The sequence below is a fragment of the Ranitomeya imitator genome, chromosome 1, assembly GCF_032444005.1.
Source record: "Ranitomeya imitator isolate aRanImi1 chromosome 1, aRanImi1.pri, whole genome shotgun sequence".
NCBI lineage: Eukaryota > Metazoa > Chordata > Amphibia > Anura > Dendrobatidae > Ranitomeya > Ranitomeya imitator.
In genome coordinates, this window is record NC_091282.1 from 475,336,080 (window position 1) to 475,362,090 (window position 26,011).

Consider the following 26,011-nt stretch of genomic DNA (forward strand, 5'->3'; position numbering starts at 1 on the left):
GCCCACAGAGCATTCCATCAAAGTCTGCATTTCAAAACGTCACTACTTCACTTCCGAGCCCCGGCATGTGCCCAAACAGTGGTTTACCCCCACATATGGGGTATCAGCGTACTCAGGAGAAATTGCCCAACAAATTTTAGGATCCATTTTATCCTGTTGCCCATGTGAAAATGAAAAAATTGAGGCTAAAATTATTTTTTTGTGAAAAAAAAGTACTTTTTCATTTTTACGGATCAATTTGTGAAGCACCTGGGGGTTCAAAGTGCTCACTATGCATCTAGATAAGTTCCCTGGGGCGTCTAGTTTCCAAAATGGGGTCACTTGTGGGGGAGCTCCAATTTTTAGGCACACGGGGGCTCTCCAAATGTGACATGGTGTCCGCTAAAGAGTGGAGCCAATTTTTGATTCAAAAAGTCAAATGGCGCTCCTTCCCTTCCAAGCCCTGCCGTGCGCCCAAACAGTGGTTTACCCCCACATATGAGGTATCAGCGTACTCAGGACAAATTGGACAACAACTTACGTGGTTCAGTTTCTCCTTTTACCATTGGGAAAATAAAAAAATTGTTGCTAAAAGATAATTTTTGTGACTAAAAAGTTAAATGTTCATTTTTTCCTTCCATGTTTCTTCTGCTGCTGTGAAGCACCTGAAGGGTTAATAAACTTCTGGAATGTGGTTTTGAGTACCTTGAGGGGTGCAGTTTTTAGAATGGTGTCACTTTTGGGTATTTTCAGCCATATAGACCCCTCAAACTGACTTCAAATGTGAGGTGGTCCCTAGAAAAATGGTTTTGTAAATTTCGTTGTAAAAATGAGAAATCGCTGGTCAAATTTTAACCCTTATAACTTCCTAGCAAAAAAAAATTTTGTTTCCAAAATTGTGCTGATGTAAAGTAAACATGTGGGAAATGTTATTTATTAACTATTTTGTGTCACATAACTCTCTGGTTTAACAGAATAAAAATTCAAAATGTGAAAATTGCGAAATTTTCAAAATTTTCGCCAAATTTCCGTTTTTATCACAAATAAACGCATAATTTATTGACCTAAATTTACCACTAACATGAAGCCCAATATGTCACGAAAAAACAATCTCAGAACCGCTAGGATCCGTTGAAGCGTTCCTGAGTTATTACCTCATAAAGGGACACTGGTCAGAATTGCAAAAAAACGGCAAGGTCTTTAAGGTCAAAATAGGCTGGGTCATGAAGGGGTTAAAGAGCTGTTGCCAAACTACAGAACGATAGCATCTGTAGTCCAAAATTTCCCCAACAATTAATTCCAGTGCCCAGACTGTCCGCTAAATCCGTTGGTGAGGCCAATGTGTATAGGGGGCTTCCAGCTTGTATACATGTGAATAATGACGGTGCATGGCTGACAGTAGTGCTGTAGGATAACCTGCTACCAGCTAGGGAGGCACATGCATGGGGGCCAAGAGCCCACCTGCTGTAAGGGCCGCTATACTAGTTTATTCATGTCTTGTCCACAAAGGAGTCTTTACTTTGTCTTCTTTTATCTCATGCGTGATCAGTTATCTCTGTTATACAGCTGGGAAATCATGTTTTACTAACTTATCTACAAGACCTGTTATCTGCTGCAGGGAAGAGAAAGGGAGAAGGAAAGACAGCGACATAGTGCGGATGAGTGCAGCCGTCCTTTCTGCTACAGGGTCTGGGATATTGCAGACAAGGTCCACAGGGACAAAAGTGAATAATGGTGCCGTCCGTCAATCACGGTGTCATCTCCGTGCCTGCTTCTAAGTGCCTGCTACTGCTGTAATGTGTTTATTGTTCCTTTCTTGAAGACCCCAGTAAGCTTTCCACAATTACTTTATAATATTCTGCTGTTTATAGGGAAATTCAACCCCAAAGTGATAATCAGAAGATCACATTGATGGGATCGGGGATCTCGGCTGAATTTGCTATGATCAAGGAGATAGGTCAGCCCCTTAATTTTGTTAATTAGTGGTGGTCTGACCTCACAGACTCAAACAATGTGATCTTCAGATGTCCTTGATCTTAAATCTAGAGACAGTGGAGGTCTGGGACTACTGGAGGCTGGTTTCTTTGTGACACATCTTCACGCTGGTCAGTTTCCCATAGAGGGTGTATATATTACAGTGTAAATGTGCCGTTCTAGGTTATCACAGTAACTTATTCCTCCTGCTAATTTGTTTTCTAGATTGCCACTACTGTTCTTAACGATGACGATATTGGTGACAGCTGCCATGAAGGTTTCCTAAGCAAGTACGTAATAGTAAGCCCATTGTTCTAGCCTTTTCTCATCTTTTCATGTGATGTGACTTGCTCCATAATGATTGCACACCAATATTGTTTTGATGTAAGTGCATCTCCCTGAAGTTACCTGCTTACTTTACATGTCTTGTAAAGGCTCATGTAGATGTCCGTTGATCAGAATGGACGCTGCTCTCTCGACCCAAGCGTGACAGCCTCATGGAAATATGACGCTGTCACGCTTTGGGTTGGGGACCTGCTTGCCATGCTCAGACCGCTCTGCACTGACGTCTGAATGAGCCTTTAGTCTAAAGGGTCATTCCTAACATTTCACATGATAACCTATCCACTTGACCCCTACTAATCCTAGGAAAGCATTGAAATGCTCCATCAGAATGCACGTGTGCTACTTCAGTTTTCATTGACAATGTGAATTCCCCTGAGACCTGAGCGATGTACTTGGATTCTGGCAGTGTCGTAGCTGATGAATGGAGAGTAGGCTGATGATGCATGGGCACCGATTTAATTCCAAACCCTTACCCCCACCCCCCACCCCCCCCAACTGTGCATTTCACAGTCCTGTTTTAGGAATCGGTGAGATTCCAGCAGCTGACCCCTATAGCTCACCAATTTATTACTTATCCTGTAATGTTGGGAACCGCCATATAACTTGCTTCTTTGACATCCTTCCTGCAGCATGAGGTGCCGTATATATTCGAGTATAAGCCGAACCCCTAATTTTGCCACAAAAAACTGGGAAAACTTAATGACTCGATTATAAGCCTTGGGTGGAAAATGCAGCAGCTACCGGTAAATGTCAAAAATAAAAATAGATACCAATAAAAGTTAAATTAATTGAGACATCAGTAGGTTAAGTGTTTTTTGAATATCCATATTGAATCAGGAGCCCCATATAATGTTCCATACGGTATATGATGGGCCCCATAAGATGCTCCATATTAAAATATGCCTCATATAATGCTACACAAATGTTGATTATGGCCCCATAAGATGCTCCATAGAAATATTTTCCCCATATAACGCTGCACATGGCCCTATAAGATGCTCCATAGAGATATTTGCCCCATATGCTGTTGCTGCGATAAAAAAAAAAAAAATCACATACTCTCCTCTCTTCGCTCATGCCCCCGGCACTTGCTGTATTCACCTATCCGCGTTCCACCGTCTGCGCCGCTGTTTCTTCCGCGTCCTCTGCACTGATTGTTCAGGCAGAGGGCGGCGCGCACACTCATTGCACCCTCTGACCTGAGCGTCACTGCAGAAGACGGAGCAGCGGTGGAACGCAGACAGGTGAATATCGCGCAATGCCCCGTTATACTCACCTGCTCCTGGCGCGGTCCCTGGTTCTCTGGGCGCTGACAGCTTCTTCCTGTATTGAGTGGTCACATGGTACCTCTCATTACAGTAATGAATATGCGGCTCCTCCCCTATGGGAGTGAAGTCGGGTCCATATTCATTACTGTAATGAGCAGTACCATGTGACCACTCACTACAGGAAGAAGCTGTCAGCGCCCGGAGAACCAGAGACTGCGCCAGGAGCAGGTGAGCATTATTAGACAGCTGCCGCACCCCCTCCCCTGCTGACCCCTGGCAATGACTCGAGTTTTAGAAGAGAGGGGCAATTTCAGCCTAAAAAAATGGGCTGAAATTCTCGGCTTATACTTGAGTATATACGGTACTTATTTTACCTTCTGCAAAATCTGTCCCGTTTTCATCTTTTGCAGTATAAATTGTGAAATACTGTGCCACACTTTTTGTTTTTTAATCAATCATTCCTGGATTTTCAGGGTCCCGCAGAACAGGAGGTGTCTGATTCTAGTGTAGGATGACTGAATGAGCACAGTAGGTGTTGTCATGATGTGGGATCTAACTGCTGTGCTACAACTGCTATCAGTAGCTATGTACTGTAGATAAAGCTTCAGATTAATGAGGCTCGAGGAAAAGTGTGTGTATTTTCTGAGGAGTCTATTGTACTGTAGTGTAGAAAAGCATGTTTTTTCTAGAGTGCTTCCCGCTGCTACTTACATTCCCTCCAGACTCTTGCTACTAATTGTGCCGTAGTGACTGCTTGATACAGGTAAGAAGGCATTATGTATTTTATCTGTTTATCTGAGAACAGTGCTGAAATAACACTTCAAAAACTACCCAGCATTAGGTCTAGCGGGTTTCATTATTTTTGCCAGGGGGAACAGTCTATTAAGGGTTATGGCTGCTCCCGTGAAGCCCTTGTCAAGGCTACTGCTCTAAAACTGTTACTGACAGAGTACCTGTGGCGTTGTAACTATTTTTATATCACCATCGCTTTGTATACTACATACTGCCTTCATAACAATCCGATGTATTAGGTATATTGTCTGGTATCTTGGCTATTAGCTCAGTAATCCTTCCCCTGAGTGGTATGTCCACAGTCCTAAACAAGTTCATAAACCTGCTCAAGTGCCGTGTCGCCTGTCTCCCTTGTTTACCCTGACATTCTTTCTGGCATGCTTTTTGCTCCGGTAGTGATGGTCGTCTGTATATTCAGAAGGCTCGCTCAGCATGGGCAATGGTGCTTGAAAGGTTTCCGACACAGCTTCACTTATTTGCTGAAATTATAACCTTTGATCGCTCACTCAAAATAACAAGGGGCTACTTTACTGCTGCTGGGTATACTAGAGCCAAATGTTTAGCTTACCATTGCTTATAGCTGCCGCCATATTTAAAGATATTTTACTTTACCATTATTTTAACCCCTTTCTGACATAATAATCCATCTATTTGCCCTGGGCCTATTTGACCAGTAACAAATTATTACATCATTTTGATCGCCTGCACACCACCCAGGCCGCCTGATATCATCTGATTCCAGTGTTCAGTGGTTCCTGGAGAGATAGGACTCCAGGGAGTTGTGTGCCCTTTACTTTCTTTTGTCTCTGTGTTCTGCTGTTTTTGCCCAGGGGGCTGTGTTTACTGTACATTTAAGCTTGGTTTATACTGTTACAATAAACCAAGCACTTTCTTAAAGAGACGGTGTTCCAGAGATAGCTCTGTGTCCTACTGAGTGAGGGGCTCTACCACACCTCGAAATGCTGTGATCGGAACACGATCGTAGCATTCCAAGAGCCAGCAGAGAGATGACAGCTCCTCTGTCTTTGGATCGGACATCGTGTGGCGTGACACAGGGTCCCAATCGTTGCCATAGTGACCCGATGTCATCATGACGACATCTGGGTCACCAGAGCTAGGAAACTTGCTGATCATGCACAGTGCATGATTGGCAACTTTCTCTGTCAGTGTAGAGCTGACCGTTTCTACCGCATGGGGATGCTGCACAAACTATCAACCTGCAGAAAATTATAGTCTCATAGTGGGACAAAGTAAAAAAAAAAAAAAAAAAAAATTTAAAAAAAATTGTAAAAATTTAAAAAAATCCAAAACAATATCTTACTATTTGGTATCACCACGTCCGCAATGACCCAACCTATAAAACTGTCCTACTTGTTAACCCCTTTAGTGAGCACCATAAAAAAATGTGTTAAGAAAGAAACAATGCTTTATCATACCCCTGAACAAAAACTTGACTAAAACACGATCAAAAAGACGGATGTAAATAAACAAGGTACCCCTGAAAACGTCATCTTGTCCCGCAAAACACAAGCCGCCATCAGCGGAAAAATAAGTTATAGCTCTCAGAATAAAAGATGCAAAAATAATTTTGTGTATAAAAGTTTGTGTAAAAGCACCAATAGATAAAAAATGATATAAATTAGGTATCACTGTAATCGTACTGACCTGAAGAATAAAACTGCCTTATCGACTTTGCCATGCATGGAATGGCATAACCCCCCCCAAAAAAACACAATTGCTGGTTTTTGTTCCCTCTGCCTCCCAAAAAATCAGAATAGAAAGCGATCAAAAAATGTCATGTGCCTGAAAATGGTACCAATAAAAACATCAACTCGTCGCGCAAAAGACAAACCCTCACAAGACTCTGTGGACCAAAATCTGGAAAAAATTATAGCTCTCAGAATATGGTGATGGAAAAACTATTTTTTAAAATAAGTGTCTTTTAGTGTGTGGCAGCAGCCAAACATAAAACCCGATATAAATCTGGTATCGCTGTAATCGCACCGACCTGAAAAGTAAAGTCGCCTAATCACTTAAACCGCACTAGGAACGGCATAGAAATAAATAAAACCAATTCTTCACATACTGTGGATTTTTTCGTTTTGCCTCCCAAAGATCACAGTTAGGCTCTGCATTTATCCATCGCTCTGCGCTGAGTGCTTTCACCAGGGTTTGCGTGTAAATCTCTGAAATACGTGATTCAAACGGAACCTCTGGTGGAAGATTCCCTATAATGAGGCAGATGGAGGCACTATGGACGCCATCTGACCTGTGATGCGATGGTGTCCGGATTGCATAAAAGTGCCATCAGCCACAGTTTTGTGCACTTCTGAGAAGGACACCACTAAACAGAGGCCAGACGGAGTCCAGAGTAACTCTGATGCCTCATTATAGTGAGTGGATCCCTCGGGGGTTTCATCTGAATCACGTCACTTGGAGATTTAGATGGAAATCCCAAAATAATTGGTCAGCGTAGAGCGCCGGATAAATGTGATCACAAACTTCCTGTGAAATGTTCCCAATAAAAGCTTCAACTCAAACCACAAACAAGTCCCCACTCAGGACTGTCATCTGTTAATAGAAATATTGGGATCTTCCATGTTACTGGTAGCACAAAGGCTCTAGAAAAGCAAAATGGCTCCTCACCAAAAGAAATTCAGTAAATTCTCCACTCTCAGATCCAAATGCCCCTCTCCCTTGTGAGCTCCACAGTGTACCTAAACCACATATTGCATCCATGTTTGGCATTTCTGAAGCAATGAGAACCCGCCTAACTCATGGGAGCATGCCTGCAGAAGCACGGGCTGGGCATAACATACTGGTGACATCATACTGGTCACTACAGCGTACTTGTCACTACAGCGCAGTTTGCAATTTTCACTCGGCAACATTCATTGCTGCTTGTTTCTAGAAAATACCCATGGAGTCAAAATTGTTACTGCACCTGTAGATAAATTCAACTAGGAGTATAGTTTCCAAAATGGGGTCTCTTGAGGGGGGATTCTGCTCCTAGGGACTCTATAGGAAGACAGACAGTTCTAGGAAAACCTGCGCTCCAGGAGGCAATCTGTGCCTCCCGAGTCTCTCCGTATGGCTAAGTAGTACTGTACAGCCACATATGGGGTATTGCCACGTTCATTCAGTAGAAATTGTGGGACAAATTTTGTTGCCATTTTTACCCACTTCTTGTGTGAAAATATAAAATCTGGGCTAAAACTAAATTTTGTTGGTAAAAACTTAGTTATTTTTTTCTTCACTGCCCAATGGTATAAAATTCTGTGACATACCCGTGGTATCAATATGATCACTGGACCCCTAGATGAATTCAGTTTAGTTTGTAAAATGGGGTCACTTATGGGGGGTTCTGTTGTTCTGGCACTTTATGGGCTCTCCCAGTGCGTCATGGCACCTACAAACCATAACAGTAAAATATGACTCCTTGCCTTCTGAGCTTTGCACTGTGCCTGAAAAATATTTCCCGATTTTACATGTAGGGTATGAGCACATTCTGGAAGAAATGGACCTCCGTAAAAAAAATACTTTTGTGAAATCAACCTGTTCAGTTATGAAACAACACAGATTGTTCCATTCGCACAACAGCAGGAGAAATTGATTCACAGACAAGTAGAAATTATAGGCCATCGGCAACACAACCCCTATAAAGAAGTGGTTCTGCAGGTGGCAACCACAGACCATTTCTCTGTTCTCATCCATTTTGGCTGTTGTTTTGGTCACTTTTGCATTTTGTCATTACTCTCATAATGCAAGAGGCCGTGTCTACAACCAACAGAAGTTGCTCAGGTAGTGCAGCTCATCCAGAATGGCACATCATTATTGCGAGCTGTGGCAAGAAGAGTAGCTGTGTCTGTCAGCAGTGTCCAGAACATGGAGCACATACAAGGAGGCAGGTCAGTACACTAGTAGACGTGGAGGGGTTCCATCAACCAACGCCACATTACATCACAGACTGTTGGCTGATGCTTTTATACAGGATCTGGGAGGAGATCCCTCAGGAGAACATCCACTGCCTAATAGGGAGCATGTCCAGACATTTTAAGGAGGTCATAAAGGCACATGGAGGCCACGCACACCACTCAGCATCTTTTCCTAGTGTTCAGGCAGCAGAACGTTCTCCACGGCAGCTCCAGACTCGGTCACATGTGCTCAGCGTGAACCAGTTTACATCCATGAAGAACATGGCACCAATGTTGAATCTGCCAGTCTTGGTGTTCTCTGAGAAATGACAAATCGCCCTGCACAGTGTTGGGCTGTAATCACAACACCCATTTATGGATGTTGGACCCTCATACCACCCTCATGGAGTCTGTTTCTAACAGTCTGAGTAGATACATGTATGTTAGTGGCCTGTTGGAGGCCTTTTTGCAGGGCTCTGGCACTGCTCCTCCTTGCAAAAAGGAGGAGATAGCAGTCCTGCTGGCTTGTTGCCCTCCTGCAGCCCCTTCCACGTCTGTCTCCTGGAATCTGCTCCATTCTCTGGAAACAGCTACCCTTCTTGCCACAGCTGGCATTGATGTGCCATCCTGGATGAGCTGCACTACCTGAGCAACTTCTGTGGGTTGTAGACACCGCCTCATGCGACGGGGAGGGGGCGGGGTGAGAGCAATGATGAAATGCAAAGGTGACCAAAACAGCAAGAGAAATGGTCTGTGGTCCCCACTTGCAGAACCACTCCTTTATAGGGGTGGTCTTGCTAATTGCCCATATTTTCTTCCTGTTGTCTGTTCCATTTGCACAACAGCGGGAGAATTTTATTCATAATTGGTGTTGCTTCATAACTGGACAGGTTGATTTCACAGAAGTGTGATTGACTTGGAGTTACGTTGTGTTGTTTAAGTGTTCCCTTTATTGTTTCGAGCAGTATATTTTTTAAAATAACTTATCAGATGGAGGATACAATGATGGAAAAATGTTCTGCTTTAATTTAAATCGTTTGAGCCTTTCTTACTCGTTTTCAGACCTCATGCATATGGAAAGCCATACCTCTCCCAAGTGCTGTCATATAAGTTTTATCTTTCTCCATATGTACAGGGCTATCCTTCTGTAGGACGAAAGCTTTGAAGCAGGAATAGCGCCAAACATACAGCTGGCGAAGAGGCATGCCACCAATGCATTGCTAGTTGTAATGTACTTTCTGCTTATTATTTAATGTTTTTTTTTTTTTTTATTACCCTTGCTTGGCAGACCACACATAGATTTTTAAATGTCCTGGAGGTCCACTTATTACTCTGCAGTGATGTTTTTTTCAAATCATTTTATTCTGGGATTTGTCTTCATTCCTGTTAAATGACAGTGGCTTCCAGTTGCATTGCTGGTTTCAGTTGCATTGGTATCAGAACGTACTGAGCACCTGCCGCCTCCTGTGTGTTATGCTTATCCCAACAATTTCCTGCGGCTGGTTATCCCTGATGATGGTATTTCCTGTCCAAGTGGTGTCTATGGGGGAATTGTATTCAATGGGGCAGTGCAGATGCAGAATATATATTATATATATATATATATATATATATATATATATATATACATATATATATATATATATATATATATATATACGTATGTATATATATATATATATATATATATATATATGTATATGTGTATATATATATATATATATATATACATATATATATATATATATGTATATATATATATATATATATATATATACATATATATATATATATATATATATATATATATATATATATATATATATATATATACACATACACATATACATATACATATACATATACATATATATATATATATATATATATATATATATATATATATATATATATATATATATATATATATATATATATATATATATATATATATTTTAGCTATTGAACCCGTTCTACGCCCGGGTGGCGAGCATTTATATTGGTATATTGTCTCCATCCTGGTATGTGCTGCTCCATCCTGCGTCCCCATCCTGTCATGCGCTGCTCCATCCTGCGTCCCCATCCTGTCATGTGCTGCTCCATCCTGCGTTCCCTTTCCTGTCATGCGCTGCTCCCATCCTGCGTCCCCATCCGGTCATGCGCTGCTCCCATCCTGCGTCCCCATCCTGTGATGCGCTGCTCCCATCCTGTGATGCGCTGCTCCCATCCTGTGATGCGCTGCTCCCATCCTGCGTCCCCATCCTGTCATGTGCTGCTCCATCCTGCGTCCCCATCCTGTCATGCGCTGCTCCATCCTGCGTCCCCATCCTTATGTGCTGCTCCATCCTGCGTCCCCATCCTTATGTGCTGCTGCATCCTTGGTCCCCATCCTTATGTGCTGCTCCATCCTGCGTCCCCATCCTTATGTGCTGCTGCATCCTGCGTCCCCATCCTTATGTGCTGCTGCATCCTGCGTCCCCATCCTTATGTGCTGCTCCATCCTGCGTCCCCATACTGCCTCTGACCCGCTCGGCGCCGAGTGCTGGGGGGGCCTGAGCAGGCGGGGACACCGGCGCGCTGTGGGGGTCAGGTGCCTGTATCGCCGCCAGCTCAGGCCCCCCCAGCACTTACTATACTCACCTGTCCGGCGTTCCATCGCTGAGCGCCGCCATCTTCCCGGTCTCCTGGCTGTGACTGTTCAGTCAGAGGGCGGCGCCGGCGCGCATTAAGCGCGTCATCGCGCCCTCTGAACTGAAGGTCACAGACCGAAGACCGGGAAGATGGCGCCGCTCAGCGATGGAACGGGGACAGGTGAATATAGGCCGATACTCACCCTCCTGGCGGTCCCTGCTTCTGCGGTGGAGATCGCGGTGTGTGTTCAGTGTGAACGCACACCGCAATCTCCTGGGAGCGTCGCTCTGTGAGGCCCAGACTGCGCCGGCGCTTGCGCAGTCTATAGAGGCTTCGGACAGAGTGACGCTCCCAGCGTTATTATATATATATATATATATAATTATTTTTTTTTTTTCCACTGACTGAATCTGGGTGTGCAAAAATCGGATGATACTTAGACTTGAATAGGTATAGGAAAAAAATAATGGATGCCATATGGCATCCGATTCTTTTTTTTAAACAATAATTTTTATTGATTTTTATCATATATGGAAATGTACATTCAAACGCATTTTCTTAGCTTACAAATTCGTAATTTCAGTTTTTTGTTTGTGAGTTCATTGGCCTTGAACTCGCAGGACTTCCCTGATGGCACCACGAGCAGGAGAACTTTCTCACACTCACGGTGCCCTCAGACAGGGAAAAGGAATTCACAGATAGACACTGGGCACACAGTGCTCAGTGTCTGCTGGATGACAGGCTGCATGGATGTATCATGCATACATGCAGCCTGCCATCTAGATGTAGCAGAGCTGGACCCGTTGTGGGACAAATGGATTAAAAGCATCTTTGTGGAAAGGTGAGGAATACTGTTGTTTGTTTCTTTTACCTCTTTTGCAGGTTACAAGGGCATCGGGGAATGGATAAGGTCGTAAGCATGGTTTAATTAAGAATATTAAAGGAGTCTGTGTCATTCTTTCAATTAAAGGACTTATTTCTGGGTGTCCATGTTATCTTACAACTTGACTGTGGGGCTAGTAACGGGGGCGTCATATTGATGCCACTCCATTACTATCGTTGGGGCTTGATGTCACCTGACGTCACCTTTGTATTGTCAACCGCCCCAACTATCAACCCACTTGCCACCGCTACAGGGCAGGTGGAAGAGTGAGGCTAAGTGCCAGAATTGGCGGATCTTAGAGATGCGCCTTTTCTGAGGTGGCTGAGAGCTGATGTTTGTAGCCTGGGGAGAAGCTACTATTCTGAGGCAGTTCCTCCGGTGGATATTCCATGGCCTAATCTCTTTGACTGGTCTTTCCATATGCAACCTATGTACCCTGCAACATTGTGCATTACAGTCTTCATTTACAGATCTGCTCTGCTGTGGAATTCCATTTGCACAGATGTATAAAGATATTTATAAATTACTTGTACGCAACCTGATTAGAACTAATGTTGGTTAGTGTGTACTAGAAGGTCGAGCAACTTTCCCTGTTAAATAGCTATCTAACATATGTTGTACTTTTTTTTTTTTCATTGACAGTGCCATTAGCTCCCATCTGCAGACATGCGGCTGCTCGGTGGTAGTGGGTAGCAGTGCAGAAAAAGTAAATAAGGTAGATAATTCAATCTTTTTTTTTTTTTTTTTTTTGTGAACAAGCTTTTGCGGAGAAACAAAAATATCTTAAATTGATGGCAAGTAGATATTTTGGAAACTTTTTAAAGGGGTGGTTCGAAACTAACACTGATGTAATCCTTAATGTCTGTCTATTAAAGGTAAAATAATCTAATTGCTTTTCTCATACTTGAATAAAAAATTCTCTACAGCTCCCACACTACTTTTTCCAACTGCTTTATTATTATTATATTTTTTTTTTTACCAACTTCCTGTTGGATGAAATTTTTGCTTGAGATTCCCCAGTGCATGTTAAGATGTCATCAGGGGGCAGAGGCTGCAGTTACTGCCGCAACCTCTTGTCCCCAATCTGAAAAAGTGTTATCAGTGACGTTTGTTTCAGGGGTTTGGCTAGCCTCGGCTCCACTGAACAAATGTATGTTGTCAATTCCAGCATAAGCTCAGTGGAATCTTGTCGCTGTGCAGTATTCATTTTTCTTTTTTTAAAATTTTGATAATATTCATTTTAATGCACCGTGACCATGCGCTCTTTCACCGGCACTGATGAGAAGTGAAGAGCTGGCAAGAGAGTGCACTGTCAATGTGCATTGTAAGGAGATAACCCAGCGAGCAGGTAAAGCAGAGCATACTCTAAATCCCATTTTCCCCAGCATAATCTATCTACATAGGTCCCAATTATAGCTTCTATTAATGTGAATAAACCATGAGGCTCATCACTCCTTTGAAAGTTGCATTTCCAGGCTTCAGACTGTGACAAACTATGTTTTTAGAATGACAATGAATTTAATTTCATTGCATAATTACTGGATTGTCTAGTTTCTCCAGCTTGTAAGGGGAATGATTATTATTTTAGAGTAGGGAACTGCATGCTAAGCAACTGTCCAGCCTGAAATACAACTCTAAATTTAGTTTGGCCAATTATGAAGCACTAGGTGCTGGTATCTTGGCTATAGTCTGCATGGAATACACAGCCAAACTACCTTTTATCGGGTAATTCACATGTACTATGACTCCAGCTCCATGAAGCCTTTCACACTATAAAAAAAAAAAACTGAAATGCAATTGCTCAGCTATAATCCCCTTACTTCCTCTAAAGCCTTTCAGTCCTATTCAAGTGTGATAATCTTCTTGCAATATAGAATAGTGTCAGTCGTCTTACAGCATGGGGCAGACCAGACATTAGGAGTGTATCAAGGTCAGAAGAACTTGAAATACTGTATAGTCTGAGTAACTGTATATATCTGAACCGCTTCTGTGTGCAGGTAGCATGGGGGATACCTTTTATTTGGGGGAAAAAATAAAAAAGCAACTAGTTTATAGTTAACATCACAATTTTTGCAACCTTTTATTATGCAAAGCATGCATTCAGATATATTCTTTGTTTTTTATAGTCATTGAGATTTCTATGTTGTTCGTTTTTGGTTTTTTTTGTCTTTTTTTACACTTTAAAGTAAATCATTTTATGTGCATGTACTAAGGACGTACTGATGCATTAAACATATTTTCTTTTTTTCTCCTGTGGTAAAGATGGTGAGGACGCTGTGCCTCTTTCTTTCTCCCGCAGAGCGTAAATGCTCCCGACTTTGTAGAGCCGACTCATCCTTCAAGTATGAATCTGGTCTGTTTGTTCAAGGGCTGCTTAAGGTCAGTCTGTGTAGACCCGAGGTCATCAACCCAGACCTCTCAAAAAAATTAAAGTCCATTGTTATTTATTTGATGATCAGTGGAGTTCTCAAAAGTAGCATGAATGCTACGGGCAAATTATAATCTACAAAGGGCTGTTTCATTAGCTCACTACATGCCTATATCGTGTTGCTTGTTTTGCCCTTAATGCTGGGTGCTAGTGGCACTAACAATGCCTCAATTCCTGTTGGGCTTTTCCAGGGACATGTCACACTAGCCCACTTTAATGTTGTCATTCTGTGTATGTAAATTAATTACAATGGGAAAAATAAGTATTTGATACACTGCAACTGTGAGAGACAGATTCTAAAAAAAAAAAAATCCAGAAAATCGAATTGTGTGATTTTTAAATAATTAAATTGCATTTGATTGCATGGAATAAGTATTTGATACAATTTAAAAATGGAACTTAATATTTGGTACAGAAACCTTTGTTTGCAATTACAGAGGTCAGACGTTTCCTGTAGATCTTGACCAAGTTTGCACACGCTGCAGCAGGGATTTTGGCCCCCTCCTCCATAAAGATCCTCTCCAGATCTTTCAGGTTTCAGGGCTGTCGCTGCGCAACACTGGGTTACTCCCTCCAAAGATTTTCTTTTGGGTTCAGGTCTGGAGACTGGCAGGGCCACTCGAAGACCTTGAAATGCTTCTTACTGAGCCAATCCTTACTTGCCCTGGCTGTGTGTTTCGGGTCATGGTCATGCTGGAAGAGCTAGCCATGAGCCATCTTCAATGGTTTTACTTAGGGAAGGAGGTTGTTGGTGCAGTTATCCTGTCCCCTTTGCAGAAAAGCACCCCAAAAGTATGATGTTTCCCCCCCCCACCATGCTTCACGGTTGGGACTGTGTACTTGGGGTTTTAAAAATCCTTCTTCCTTCAAACACGACAAGTGGCATTGATACCAAAAAGTTCTATTTTGCTCTCATCTGACCACATGACCTTCTCCCATGTCTCCTCTGGATCATCCAGATGGTCACTGGCGAACTTCAAACAGGCCTGAACATGTGCCGATGTGAGCAGGGGGACCTTGCATGCCTTGTAGGCTTTCAATACATGACAACGTAGTGTGTTTTGGAAATGTTTGAGACTGTAGTTCTAGCTCTCTTCAGGTCATTGACCAGGTCCTCGTGTAGTACTGGGCTGATTCCTGACCTTTCCCAGTATCATCCTTACCCCACAAGGTGAGATCTGGCATCGAGCTCCAGACGAGGAAGATTGACAGTCATCTTGTGTTTCTAATAATTGTGCCAACAGTTCTTGCCTTCTCACCAAGCTGCTTGCCTGTTGTCCAGTAGCACATCCCAGCCTTCTGCAGGTCTACAATTTTTGTTCCCGGGGTTCTTTAGACCAGAGGTCCCCAACTCCAGTCCTCAAGGCCCACCAACAGGTCATGTTTTCAGGATTTCCTTTGCATTGCACAGGTGATGCAATTATTACCTGGGCAAGACTAAGGAAATCCTGAAAACATGACATGTTGGTGGGCCTTGAGGACTGGAGTTGGGGACCCCTGCTTTAGACAGCTCTTTGGTCTTGGCCATGGTGGAAAGGTTGGAGTGTGATTTGATTGTGTGGACAGGTGTCATTTATACCGTTAAGAAGGTGTAATTAATACAGGTAATGAGTTCAGTGTAGGAGGCTTCTTAAAGAAAACTAGCAGGTCTGTGAGAGCCAGAATTCTTGCTGGTTGGTAGGTGATCAATACTTATTTTGTGCAATAAAATGCAATTTAATTATGTAAAAATCATACAATGTGATTTTTCTGGTTTTTATTTTTAGATTTAGCATCTCACAATTGTAATGTACCTACAATAAAAATAAGACCTCTCCATTCTTAGTAGGTGGGAAAACTTGCACAATTGGCAGTGTATCAAATACTTATTTTCCCCACTGTAACTATTGCTGCCATAAGGTCCCCTAATAGGACTTGTTGTTTTTTGCATTTCGTTCTTACTGTGGTGATGAGAATGAATGATGGGATTGGAGCCCCCCGTTGCAGTGATTGTTGTGGCTCTATGGGTAGGTGATAAATGTAATTCCTTAACCCTGTAAACCGACCACATGCCTCATTATTAGGGAATAGACAGACATTTGGTGTCTCTTTTACACAAAACGGAGTCCTTTTCTTTGTGTATCATAACTGGCATCTAATTGATTTTAGGATACAACTGGAAGCTTTGTGCTGCCATTCCGCCAGGTGATGTATGCTCCCTACCCTGCTACCCATATTGATGTGGATGTCAACACTGTAAAGCAGATGCCCCCTTGTCATGAACACACCTACAACCAGCGTCGGTACATGAGGGCGGAACTGGCAGCCTTGTGGAAGGCCACTTCAGATGAAGACATGGCAGGAGATTCCGTCATCCACACAGATGAGAGCTTCACCCCTAACTTGTAAGCGGAGTCTGTGTTACCATCAATTTTCCTATTAGCAGTTCCCTCTTTCAGTAGCCAGGCCCCCACTGTGCACACTTGCCTCTTCAAAAGCCAACGTTTTTCTGATGTCTAGGACCCATCAGATGAGTGACATCTTAAGTGTATGAAAGCTAATTTAAAAGTCTTAGCAAATATTGATGGAAAATAGTATTAATGGAGAGATGAAGACTGCAGTTAGCTGCTCAGCTGAGCAGATGAACGGATGGGTACAGCAGGATGGCCGCAGTGAGCAGCACGTGTCTAGTGACATGGTGATTTCATTATCTCCAGAGCATCCATCGTAACATGGTGATTTCATTATCTCCAGAGCATCCAATTCCTTTCTACTAAAGCAGTCAATTTCCCACGTCTACCTTGTTCACCGCCAAAGGGGTTGGATAATTTCTCCACATTTCTGATGTTTTCCCTAATATAGTTAAATATCGGAACTCCATTCTGACGAAAAAAAAACTGTTGTTGTAAGGTAACATAGTAACAATTATTAAGGTTGAAGGAAGACTTTAAGTCCATCTAGTTCAACCCATAGCCTAACCTAACATGCCCTAACATGGCTTTCAGGTTCCTCCATAATGTAAAGCTGTGCCAGATAACGCTGCATTACTTTAATCCATTTATCTATTACTTTCTTGCAATGTTTTATTCCAGGAACATCTTCCAAGATATTCTACACCGAGACACATTTGTCAATAACTTTTTGGAACAGGTAGCGTATTTGCTTATTTCACTTGATGTTTTTTGTTCTTTTTTTCTTGAAGCGCCTTTGTGCTTCCTCACTCTCGCCTATCCCTGTGCAGTGAGGAGATATGTATGTCCTAACCCATTAATCATTTCAGAGACCCTTGTAAGGTGGATGATGTTGAAATCCATTATGTCGTCATGGTATATGAAGTGTCATGTGAAGCAGTGGGGGAAGCTGGGAGGACACGACTATATGATGTTAGACATTCTTCTATACTGCTTCTCATTAGTTCACAGAGATGAGCAATGTGATTTCCATTGCCCTGGTCTGGCCTACAGACCAGTCCTGTGTGGCAGTCTGTCTTCACTTCTGCACCCATGATCCTCGGTCCGTCTGGCATTCTGGATGCGTCTCACACTTTCTAAGCCCTGTGATGTCATGACATCGCGACTCCCGTCTTGGGGCCTAGTACGCACCAGTGGAGCCCAAGATGCCAGGTGCAAAAGGGAAGACTAGCTGCTGGCATGGTGGGACGGACAATATGCCAGACTAGGGCAGCCCAAATTGAATTGATCATCTTTATCAAATTATCATCCAATTTGTATGACAAATGCCCCCTTTCAGCCTGGCCACCAGGCGACAAATACTTGTGTTAATCTGGCCAGCTCTGCTATTTTGTTTTGCAAGCACCAAAGATTTTAGGAATACAGCATAATAGTTAATGGAGGAGGACAGATTTCAGACTCACAAAGACATCTTTGTTCTACACGGCTCAGGATTTATACTTTTTTTTTTTTTTTTTTTTTTTTTTTATAATTCGATTTTCAAGAGATTCTTTTTTTTCCCTCAGGACACTTAGCCATCAGTCTTTAGAATATAATATTACATTGTTGCTGTCCTTTCCCTCAGTTTCACTTTTGTAGATTTCACTTCACCAGTCCAAATAGTGACCACATCAAAGTTTCAATAAGTGAGGCCAAATCATAGAGAACCATTATATATGAGACCCTTTGTTGGCTTCTATGACTGGTGAAAGGACGAAGAAATTGACCACGGTTGCTATTTTGTCATGCATCAGCCGCAACTCGAGAATTACAGCGTAAATTGGCATATTCAAAGAAACAAATGTCCATACGAAACATGGGCTTAGAGTCCAGCAGAATGTTATGCTCTCTGGTTCTTAAGGAAAATATCTGTGGGAAGGATACATGCCTGCAGTACATACAGGTGCTTCTCGCAAAATTAGAGTGTCATCAAAAAGTTAATTTATTTCACTTCTTCAATACAAACAGTGAAAGTCCTATACTACATAGTCATTACAAATAGTGTGAAGAACTGAAATAAATTTACTTTATGATGATACTCTAATTTTGCGAGAAGCACCTGTACATACAGCTGGTGTAATAAGTATTGAACACGTCACCAATTTTCTAAATAATTATATTTCTTGAGGTGCTATTGACAAGAATTTCTCACGTTGATGTCAGTAACAACCCACCTAAACCACACGGACAGAGAAATGAAACCATAGGTGTCCCATAATTATGGGCAATAATGAGAAATGACACAGGGAAAAAGTATTGAACACGCTTACTGAAATGTAATTTATACTTCATACAAAAACCTTTGTTGGTGATGACCGCTTAAAGACACCACCTGTATGGAGAAACTAGTTGCATGCATTGCTCAGGTGTGAGTTTTGGCCCATTCTCCCACACAAACATTCTTCAAATCCTGAAGGTTCTGAGGGCTCCTTCTATAAACTCTGAGCTTTAGTTCCTTCCATAAATATTTTTTTGGATTCAGGTGAGGTGATTGGCTGGGCCATTCTAACAACTTTATTTCCGTTCTCTGAAGCCAATGAAGAGATTCCTTGGCTGTGTGTTTGGGATCAGTGTCTTGCTGAAATGTCCACCATAGTCTCATCACCATCATCCTGATACATGGCAGCAGATTCTTTTTCAAAAATGTCTTGGTACATTTGTCCATTAATCCTCCCTTCAGTTACATGAAGTTTGCCAGTGCGGTGTACTGAAAAACAGCCTTACACCCTGATGTTCCCACCAGAAAACTTCACTGTTGTATGTTGTTTTGGGGTGATATGCAGTGCCATTTTGCCTTCAAACATGGTGTGTATTATGACATCCAAACATTTCAGTTTTGGTCTCTGACCAGACTATATTCTCTCAGTATCTCACAGGCTTGTCTAAATGTTATTGAGCAATCTTTAACCCCTTAGCGACCGCCGATACGCCTTTTAACGGCGGCCGCTAAGGGTACTTAAACCACAGCGCCGTTAATTAACGGCGCTGTGGAAAAAGTCCATAGCGCCCCCCAGAGGCCGATTTTCTCCGGGGTCTCGGCTGCCGAGGGTAGCCGAGACCCCAGAGAACATGATTCGGGGGTTTTTTAACCCACCCCGCATTTGCGATCGCCGGTAATTAACCGTTTACCGGCGATCGCAAAAAAAGAAAAAAAAGAAAAAGCGATCTCTTTTTAATTTCTCTGTCCTCCGATGTGATCGCACATCGGAGGACAGAGAAAAGGGGTCCCAGGTGGCCCCCCAATACTCACCTAGCTCCCCCGATGCTCCTCGTGTCTCCTGCCGGGGGTAGCCGAGACCCCAAAGAGCATGATCGGGGTCGGTATTACCGACCCCTGTTTTGCGATCGCCGGTAATTAACTGTTTTTACCGGCGACCGCAAAAAAAAAAAAAAAGTAAAGTGTAATTCTCTGTCCTCTGATGTGATCACACATCAGAGGACAGAGAAATAGGGGGATTCGGGGACCCTAGCATACTCACCTAGGTCCCTGGATCCTCTTGCTGCTCCTCCTGGCCGCCGGCAGCAGAACATGGCGGACGCATGCCCAGTGCGCCCGCCATCTGTCTCCATCTGCCGGCCGGCAGGAGAACAGCAGTTGGGGCTAAAATTAGGGGTAGGGTTAGGGGTAGGGCTAGGGTTGGGGCTAAATTTAGGGTTAGGGTTGGGGCTAAATTTAGGGTTAGGGTTGGGGCTAAATTTAGGGTTAGGCTTCTTTCACACTTACGTCGGTACGGGGCCGTCGCAATGCGTCGGCCCGACATACCGACGCACGTTGTGAAAATTGTGCACAACGTGGGCAGCAGCTGTAGTTTTTCAACGCATCCGCTGCCCAATCTATGTCCTGGGGAGGAGGGGGCGGAGTTACGGCCACGCATGCGCGGTCAGAAATGGCGGATGCGACGTACAAAAAAACGTTTCATTGAACGTTTTTTTGTGCCGACGCTCCGCCAAAACACAACTGATCCAGTGCACGACGGACGCGACGTGTGGCCATCCGTCACGATCCGTCGGCAATACAAGTCTATGGGCAAAAAACGCATCCTGCGGGCACATTTGCAGGATCCGTTTCTTGTCCAAAACGACGGATTGCGACGGAATGCCAAACGACGCAAGTGTGAAAGTAGCCCTAGGGCTAGGGTTAGGGTTGGGGCTAAAGTTAGGGTTAGAGCTGGGATTAGGGTTAGGGTTTGGATTAGGGTTGGTATTAGGGTTAGGGTTGGCATTAGGGTTACGCTTGGGATTAGGGTTAAGGTTAGGGTTGTGATTAGGGGTGTATTGGGATTAGGGTTAGGTTTGAGGTTAGGGTTGAGATTAGGATTAGGGGTGTGTTGGATTTAGGGTTTTCATTAGGGTTATGGTTAGGGTTGACATTAGGGTTGTTTTGGGGTAAGGGTTGTGATTATGGTTAGGGTTAGTGATTAGGATTATGGATGAGGTTGGGATTAGGGTTAGGGGTGTGTTGGGGTTAGGGTTGGAGCTAGAATTGGGGGGTTTCCACTGTTTAGGTACATCAGGGGGTCTCCAAACACGACAGCCAATTTTGCGCTCAAAAAGTCAAATGGTGCTCCCTCCCTTCTGAGCTCTGCCGTGCGCCCAAACAGTGGGTTACCCCCACATATGGGGCATCAGCGTACTCGGGATAAATTGGACAACAACTTCTGGGGTCCAATTTCTCTTGTTACCCTTGTGAAAATAAAAACTTGGGGGCTACAATATCTTTTTTGTGGAAAAAAATTTTTTTTTATTTTCACGACTCTGCATTCTAAACTTCTGTGAAGCACTTGGGCATTCAAAGTTCTCACCACACATCTAGATAAGTTCCTTGGGGGGTCTAGTTTCCAAAATGGGGTCACTTGTGGGGGGTTACTACAGTTTAGGTACATCAGGGGCTCTGCAATCGCAACATAATGCCCACAGACAATTCTATCAAAGTCTGCATTCCAAAAAGGCGCTCCTTCCCTTCCGAGCTCTGCCGTGCGCCCAAACAGTGGTTTACTCCCACATATGGCGCATCAGCGTACTCGGGATAAATTGGACAACAACTATTGCAGTCCAATTTCTCCTGTTACCCTTGTGAAAATAAAAACTTGGGGGCTACAATATCTTTTTTGTGGAAAAAAAAAATATTTTTTATTTTCACGGCTCTGCATTATAAACTTCTGTGAAGCACTTGGGCATTCAAGGTTCTCACCACACATCTAGATAAGTTCCATGGGGGGTCTAGTTTCCAAAATGGGGTCACTTGTGGGGGATTTCTACTGTTTAGGCACATCAGGGGCTCTCCAAACGCGACATGGCGTCCGATCTCAATTCCAGCCAATTCTACATTGAAAAAGTAAAACGGCACTCTTTCTCTTCCAAGCTCTGCGGTGCGCCCAAACAGTGGTTTACCCCCACATATTGGGTATCGACGTACTCAGGAGAAATCGCACAACAACTTTAGTGGTCTAATTTCTCCTGTTACCCTTGTGAAAATAAGAATTTGTGGGCGACAAGATCATTTTTGTGTAAACAAAAGCGATTTTTATTTTCACGGCTCTACGTTATAAACTTCTGTGAAGCACTTGGGGGTTCAAAGTGCTCAACACACATCTAGATAAGTTCCTTAAGGGGTCTAGTTTCCAAAATGGTGTCACTTGTGGGGAGTTTCCACTGTTTAGGCACATCAGGGGCTCTCTAAATGTGATATGGTGTCCGATCTCGATTCCAGCCAATTCTGCATTGAAAAAGTCAAACGGCGCTCCTTCACTTCTAAGTTCTGCGGTGCGCCCTAACAGTGGTTTACCCCCACATATGGGGTATTGGCGTATTCAGGAGAAATTGCATAACAAAATTTATGGTTACATTTCTGTTTTTACACTTGTGAAAATAAAAAAAATGGTTCTGAATTAAGATGTTTGCAAAAAAAAGTTAAATGTTCATTTTTTCCTTCCACATTGTTTCAGTTCCTGTGAAGCACGTAAAGGGTTAATAAACTTCTTGAATGTGGTTTTGAGAACCTTGAGGGGTGTAGTTTTTAGAATGGTGTCACACTTCATTATTTTCTATCATATAGACCCCTCAAAATGACTTCAAATGTGATGTGGTCCCTAAAAAAAAAAATGGTGTTGTAAAAATGAGAAATTGCTGGTCAAATTTTAACCCTTAAAACTCCCTAACAAAAAAAAATTTTGTTTCCAAAATTGTGCTGATGTAAAGTAGACATGTGGGAAATGTTATTTATTAACTATTTTTCATGACATATCTCTCTGATTTAAGGGCATAAAAATACAAAGTTTGAAAATTGCAAAATTTTAAAAATTTTCGACATATTTTCGTTTTTTTCATAAATAATCGCAAGTAATATCGAAGAAATGTTACCACTAACATGAAGTACAATATGTCACGAAAAAACAAGCTCAGAATCAGCGGGATCTGTTAAAGCGTTCCAGAGTTATAACCTCATAAAATGACAGTGGTCAGAATTGCAAAAATTGGCCTGGTCATTAAGTACCAAATTGGCTCTGTCACTAAGGGGTTAAACATGCTTCAGCATTCTTTTTGCTCAGCAATGGTGTCTAGCGTAGTGAGTGTGCATACAGGCCATGGAGGTTGAGTGCATTACTTATTCTATTCTTTGAAACAATTGTACCTGCTGATTCCAGGACTTTCTGTAGCTCTCTACAGGTTGTTCTTGGCCTATGGAAATGTTTCTGATAAGTCTTTTCACTCCTTTGTCTGAAACTTGAGGAGCACATGGTTGTGGCCCGTTCATGGTGAAATAGTGTTCTTTCCACTTCCGTCATGGAGCCTTCAGTCATTTAGAAATTCTGTAACCAATGCCATCAGTATGTACCCCAATAAGGGCCTAAATAAGAGGCACTTCCATATGTGCACAATATATCAGAGAAGAGAGACGGAAGCTTTTTTACCAGTAAAAACAGTAATATTTTATTAATTACAGGCAAATATAAAATCTTATGACAAGTCCAGTAGCAATCAGTGGAGATACAATAACAGAATATACTGTCAGCATTAAGGGAATACACCACAAACAAGCCTATAAATGATCAAATGATCCTAAAAAAAGATGCTTAAGCAAGCTCAGCAATATATCTATATAGTAGTACGGCACACAAAGCCCATGCTATATAGAAACAGCAGCTGATGAATAAAGCACATATATATATATATACACATATATATACACTAGCTATTGAACCCGTTCTACGCCCGGGTGGCGAGCATTTATATTGGTATATGGTCTCCATCCTGGTATGTGCTGCTCCATCCTGCGCCCCCATCCTGTCATGTGCTGCTCCCATCTTGCGCCCCCGTTCTGTCATGTGCTGCTCCCATCCTGCGCCTCCATTCTGTCATTTGCTGCTCCCATCCTGTCATTTGCTGCTCCCATCCTGCGCCCGTTCTGTCATTTGCTGCTCCCATCCTGCGTCCCCGTTCTGTCATTTGCTGCTGCCATCCTGCGCCCGTTCTGTCATGTGCTGCTGCCATCCTGCGCCCGTTCTGTCATGTGCTGCTGCCATCCTGCGCCCGTTCTGTCATGTGCTGCTGCCATCCTGCGCCCGTTCTGTCATGTGCTGCGGCCATCCTGCGCCCGTTCTGTCTTGTGCTGCGGCCATCCTGCGCCCGTTCTGTCATGTGCTGCGGCCATCCTGCGGCCGTTCTGTCATGTGCTGCGGCCATCCTGAGCCCGTTCTGTCATGTGCTGCTGCCATCCTGCGCCCGTTCTGTCATGTGCTGCTGCCATCCTGCGCCCGTTCTGTCATGTGCTGCTGCCATCCTGCGCCCGTTCTGTCATGTGCTGCTGCCATCCTGCGCCCGTTCTGTCATGTGCTGCTGCCATCCTGCGCCCGTTCTGTCATGTGCTGCTCCCATCCTGCGCCACCATTGTATTATATGCCCCCCGCTCCAGTGTGTATGCCCCCGAATGCTGCTGCCATATAAAAAAAAAAAAAATACCATACTCGCCTATCGTCCGGCTCCACTGCAGGTATGTCTTCAAGAAAATGGCGCCGGAAAGCGGGGACTGCGCAGGCGCCGATTCCGGCAGCAGGAATCGGCGCCTGCGCAGTCCGCGCTTTCCGGCGCCATTTTCTTGAAGACACACCTGCAGTGGAGCCGGAGTGTGTCTTCAAGAAAATGGCGCCGGAAAGCGCGGACTGCGCAGGCGCCGATTCCGGCAGCAGGAATCGGCGCCTGCGCAGTCCGCGCCCTCCGGAGCCGGGAGCAGAGGAGCCGGGAGACGGAGCCGCAAGCAGCGCTGGAACCGGGAAAGGTGAGTATACTTACCCTCCCTCCTGGCGGTCCCTGACTCTCCGGTGGAGATCGCGGTATGCGTTCAGTGCTTACGCATATTCGATCTCCCGGGAGCGTCGCTCTGTGAGGCCCAGACTGCGCCGGCGCTTGCGCAGTCTATAGAGGCTTCGGACAGAGTGACGCTCCCAGCGTTATATTATAGATATAATGCACACTTGAAAATACATCCTAATTAAATATAATATGTCACAGTGGACAAAATAGACAAGGAGCGCCAAAAATAAGACATGGGGGCCATAGATTAATAAAGTGCCTAGAGCATGTTATAAGCAACAAAATGCTTCAGCTATAACAAGAAGTCTGTATAATACTAGAGTATATGGCGAGAGAATGCCTAAAGTGCTAGAGTAAGACCCTTGTAATCCTATAGTGGGACAGTCAATGCAATGTGCAGCAGCTGAAAGGTGCATATAGTGCTAAAGTGCAAGGCTTAAGGGAAGGCATGGGTGTATTTACCTAAGAATGCAGGTCAGTAGAAGGACCCCGACGCGTGTTTCGCATGATGCTTCGTCCAGGGGGATAGTCACCAGTTTTGCAAAAATTAGGTTGCGAAGGTCTTGAGACAGCACTGGTTTTAACAATCATGAGATGTTTCTTTTGTGGCGATTTGATAACGAAACACCTTTTTATAGGCCATCAGTTGAACTAGCTGATATTGAAAAATAATAAGTGACAGAAATTCCTTTCTAATTACTGATGCATTTCAACTGGTGGTGTGACTTTTTGCACCACGTTCTTCATGTGTTTAATACTTTTCCCCTGTGTCACTTCTCAGTATTACATACAACTTTAATTTATGGACATCTATGGTTTGACTTCTTTGTCTGTGTGAATTAGATGGAAGGACCCACTGTGTGAATGGATTGGATGGACCCATTGAGTTAGTGAAAAAAAAAATGGTGTGTGTGTGTGTATATATTCTAATATATAAAGCTGAATGTGTGTGTGTGTATGTATGTCCGGGATTGGCATCTGCACCGTCGCAGCTACAGCCACAAAATTTTGCACAGTCACATGTCTGGACCCCGAGAGCGTCATAGGCTATGTTGTGA

The 26,011-nt window shown here is 43.4% G+C and overlaps 1 protein-coding gene across 1 annotated transcript in view; it reads left to right on the forward strand.

Annotated features, from left to right (window-relative positions):
* Positions 1-26,011, forward strand: part of C9orf72 (C9orf72-SMCR8 complex subunit) — a 73,458-nt gene that overhangs the window by 41,788 nt on the left and 5,659 nt on the right. Inside the window, exons 4-8 of the mRNA XM_069765313.1 lie at positions 2,179-2,243; positions 12,429-12,501; positions 14,049-14,165; positions 16,363-16,598; positions 17,286-17,343. Coding sequence (XP_069621414.1) covers positions 2,179-2,243; positions 12,429-12,501; positions 14,049-14,165; positions 16,363-16,598; positions 17,286-17,343 — 549 coding nt within the window. The remainder of the gene's footprint in view (positions 1-2,178; positions 2,244-12,428; positions 12,502-14,048; positions 14,166-16,362; positions 16,599-17,285; positions 17,344-26,011) is intronic.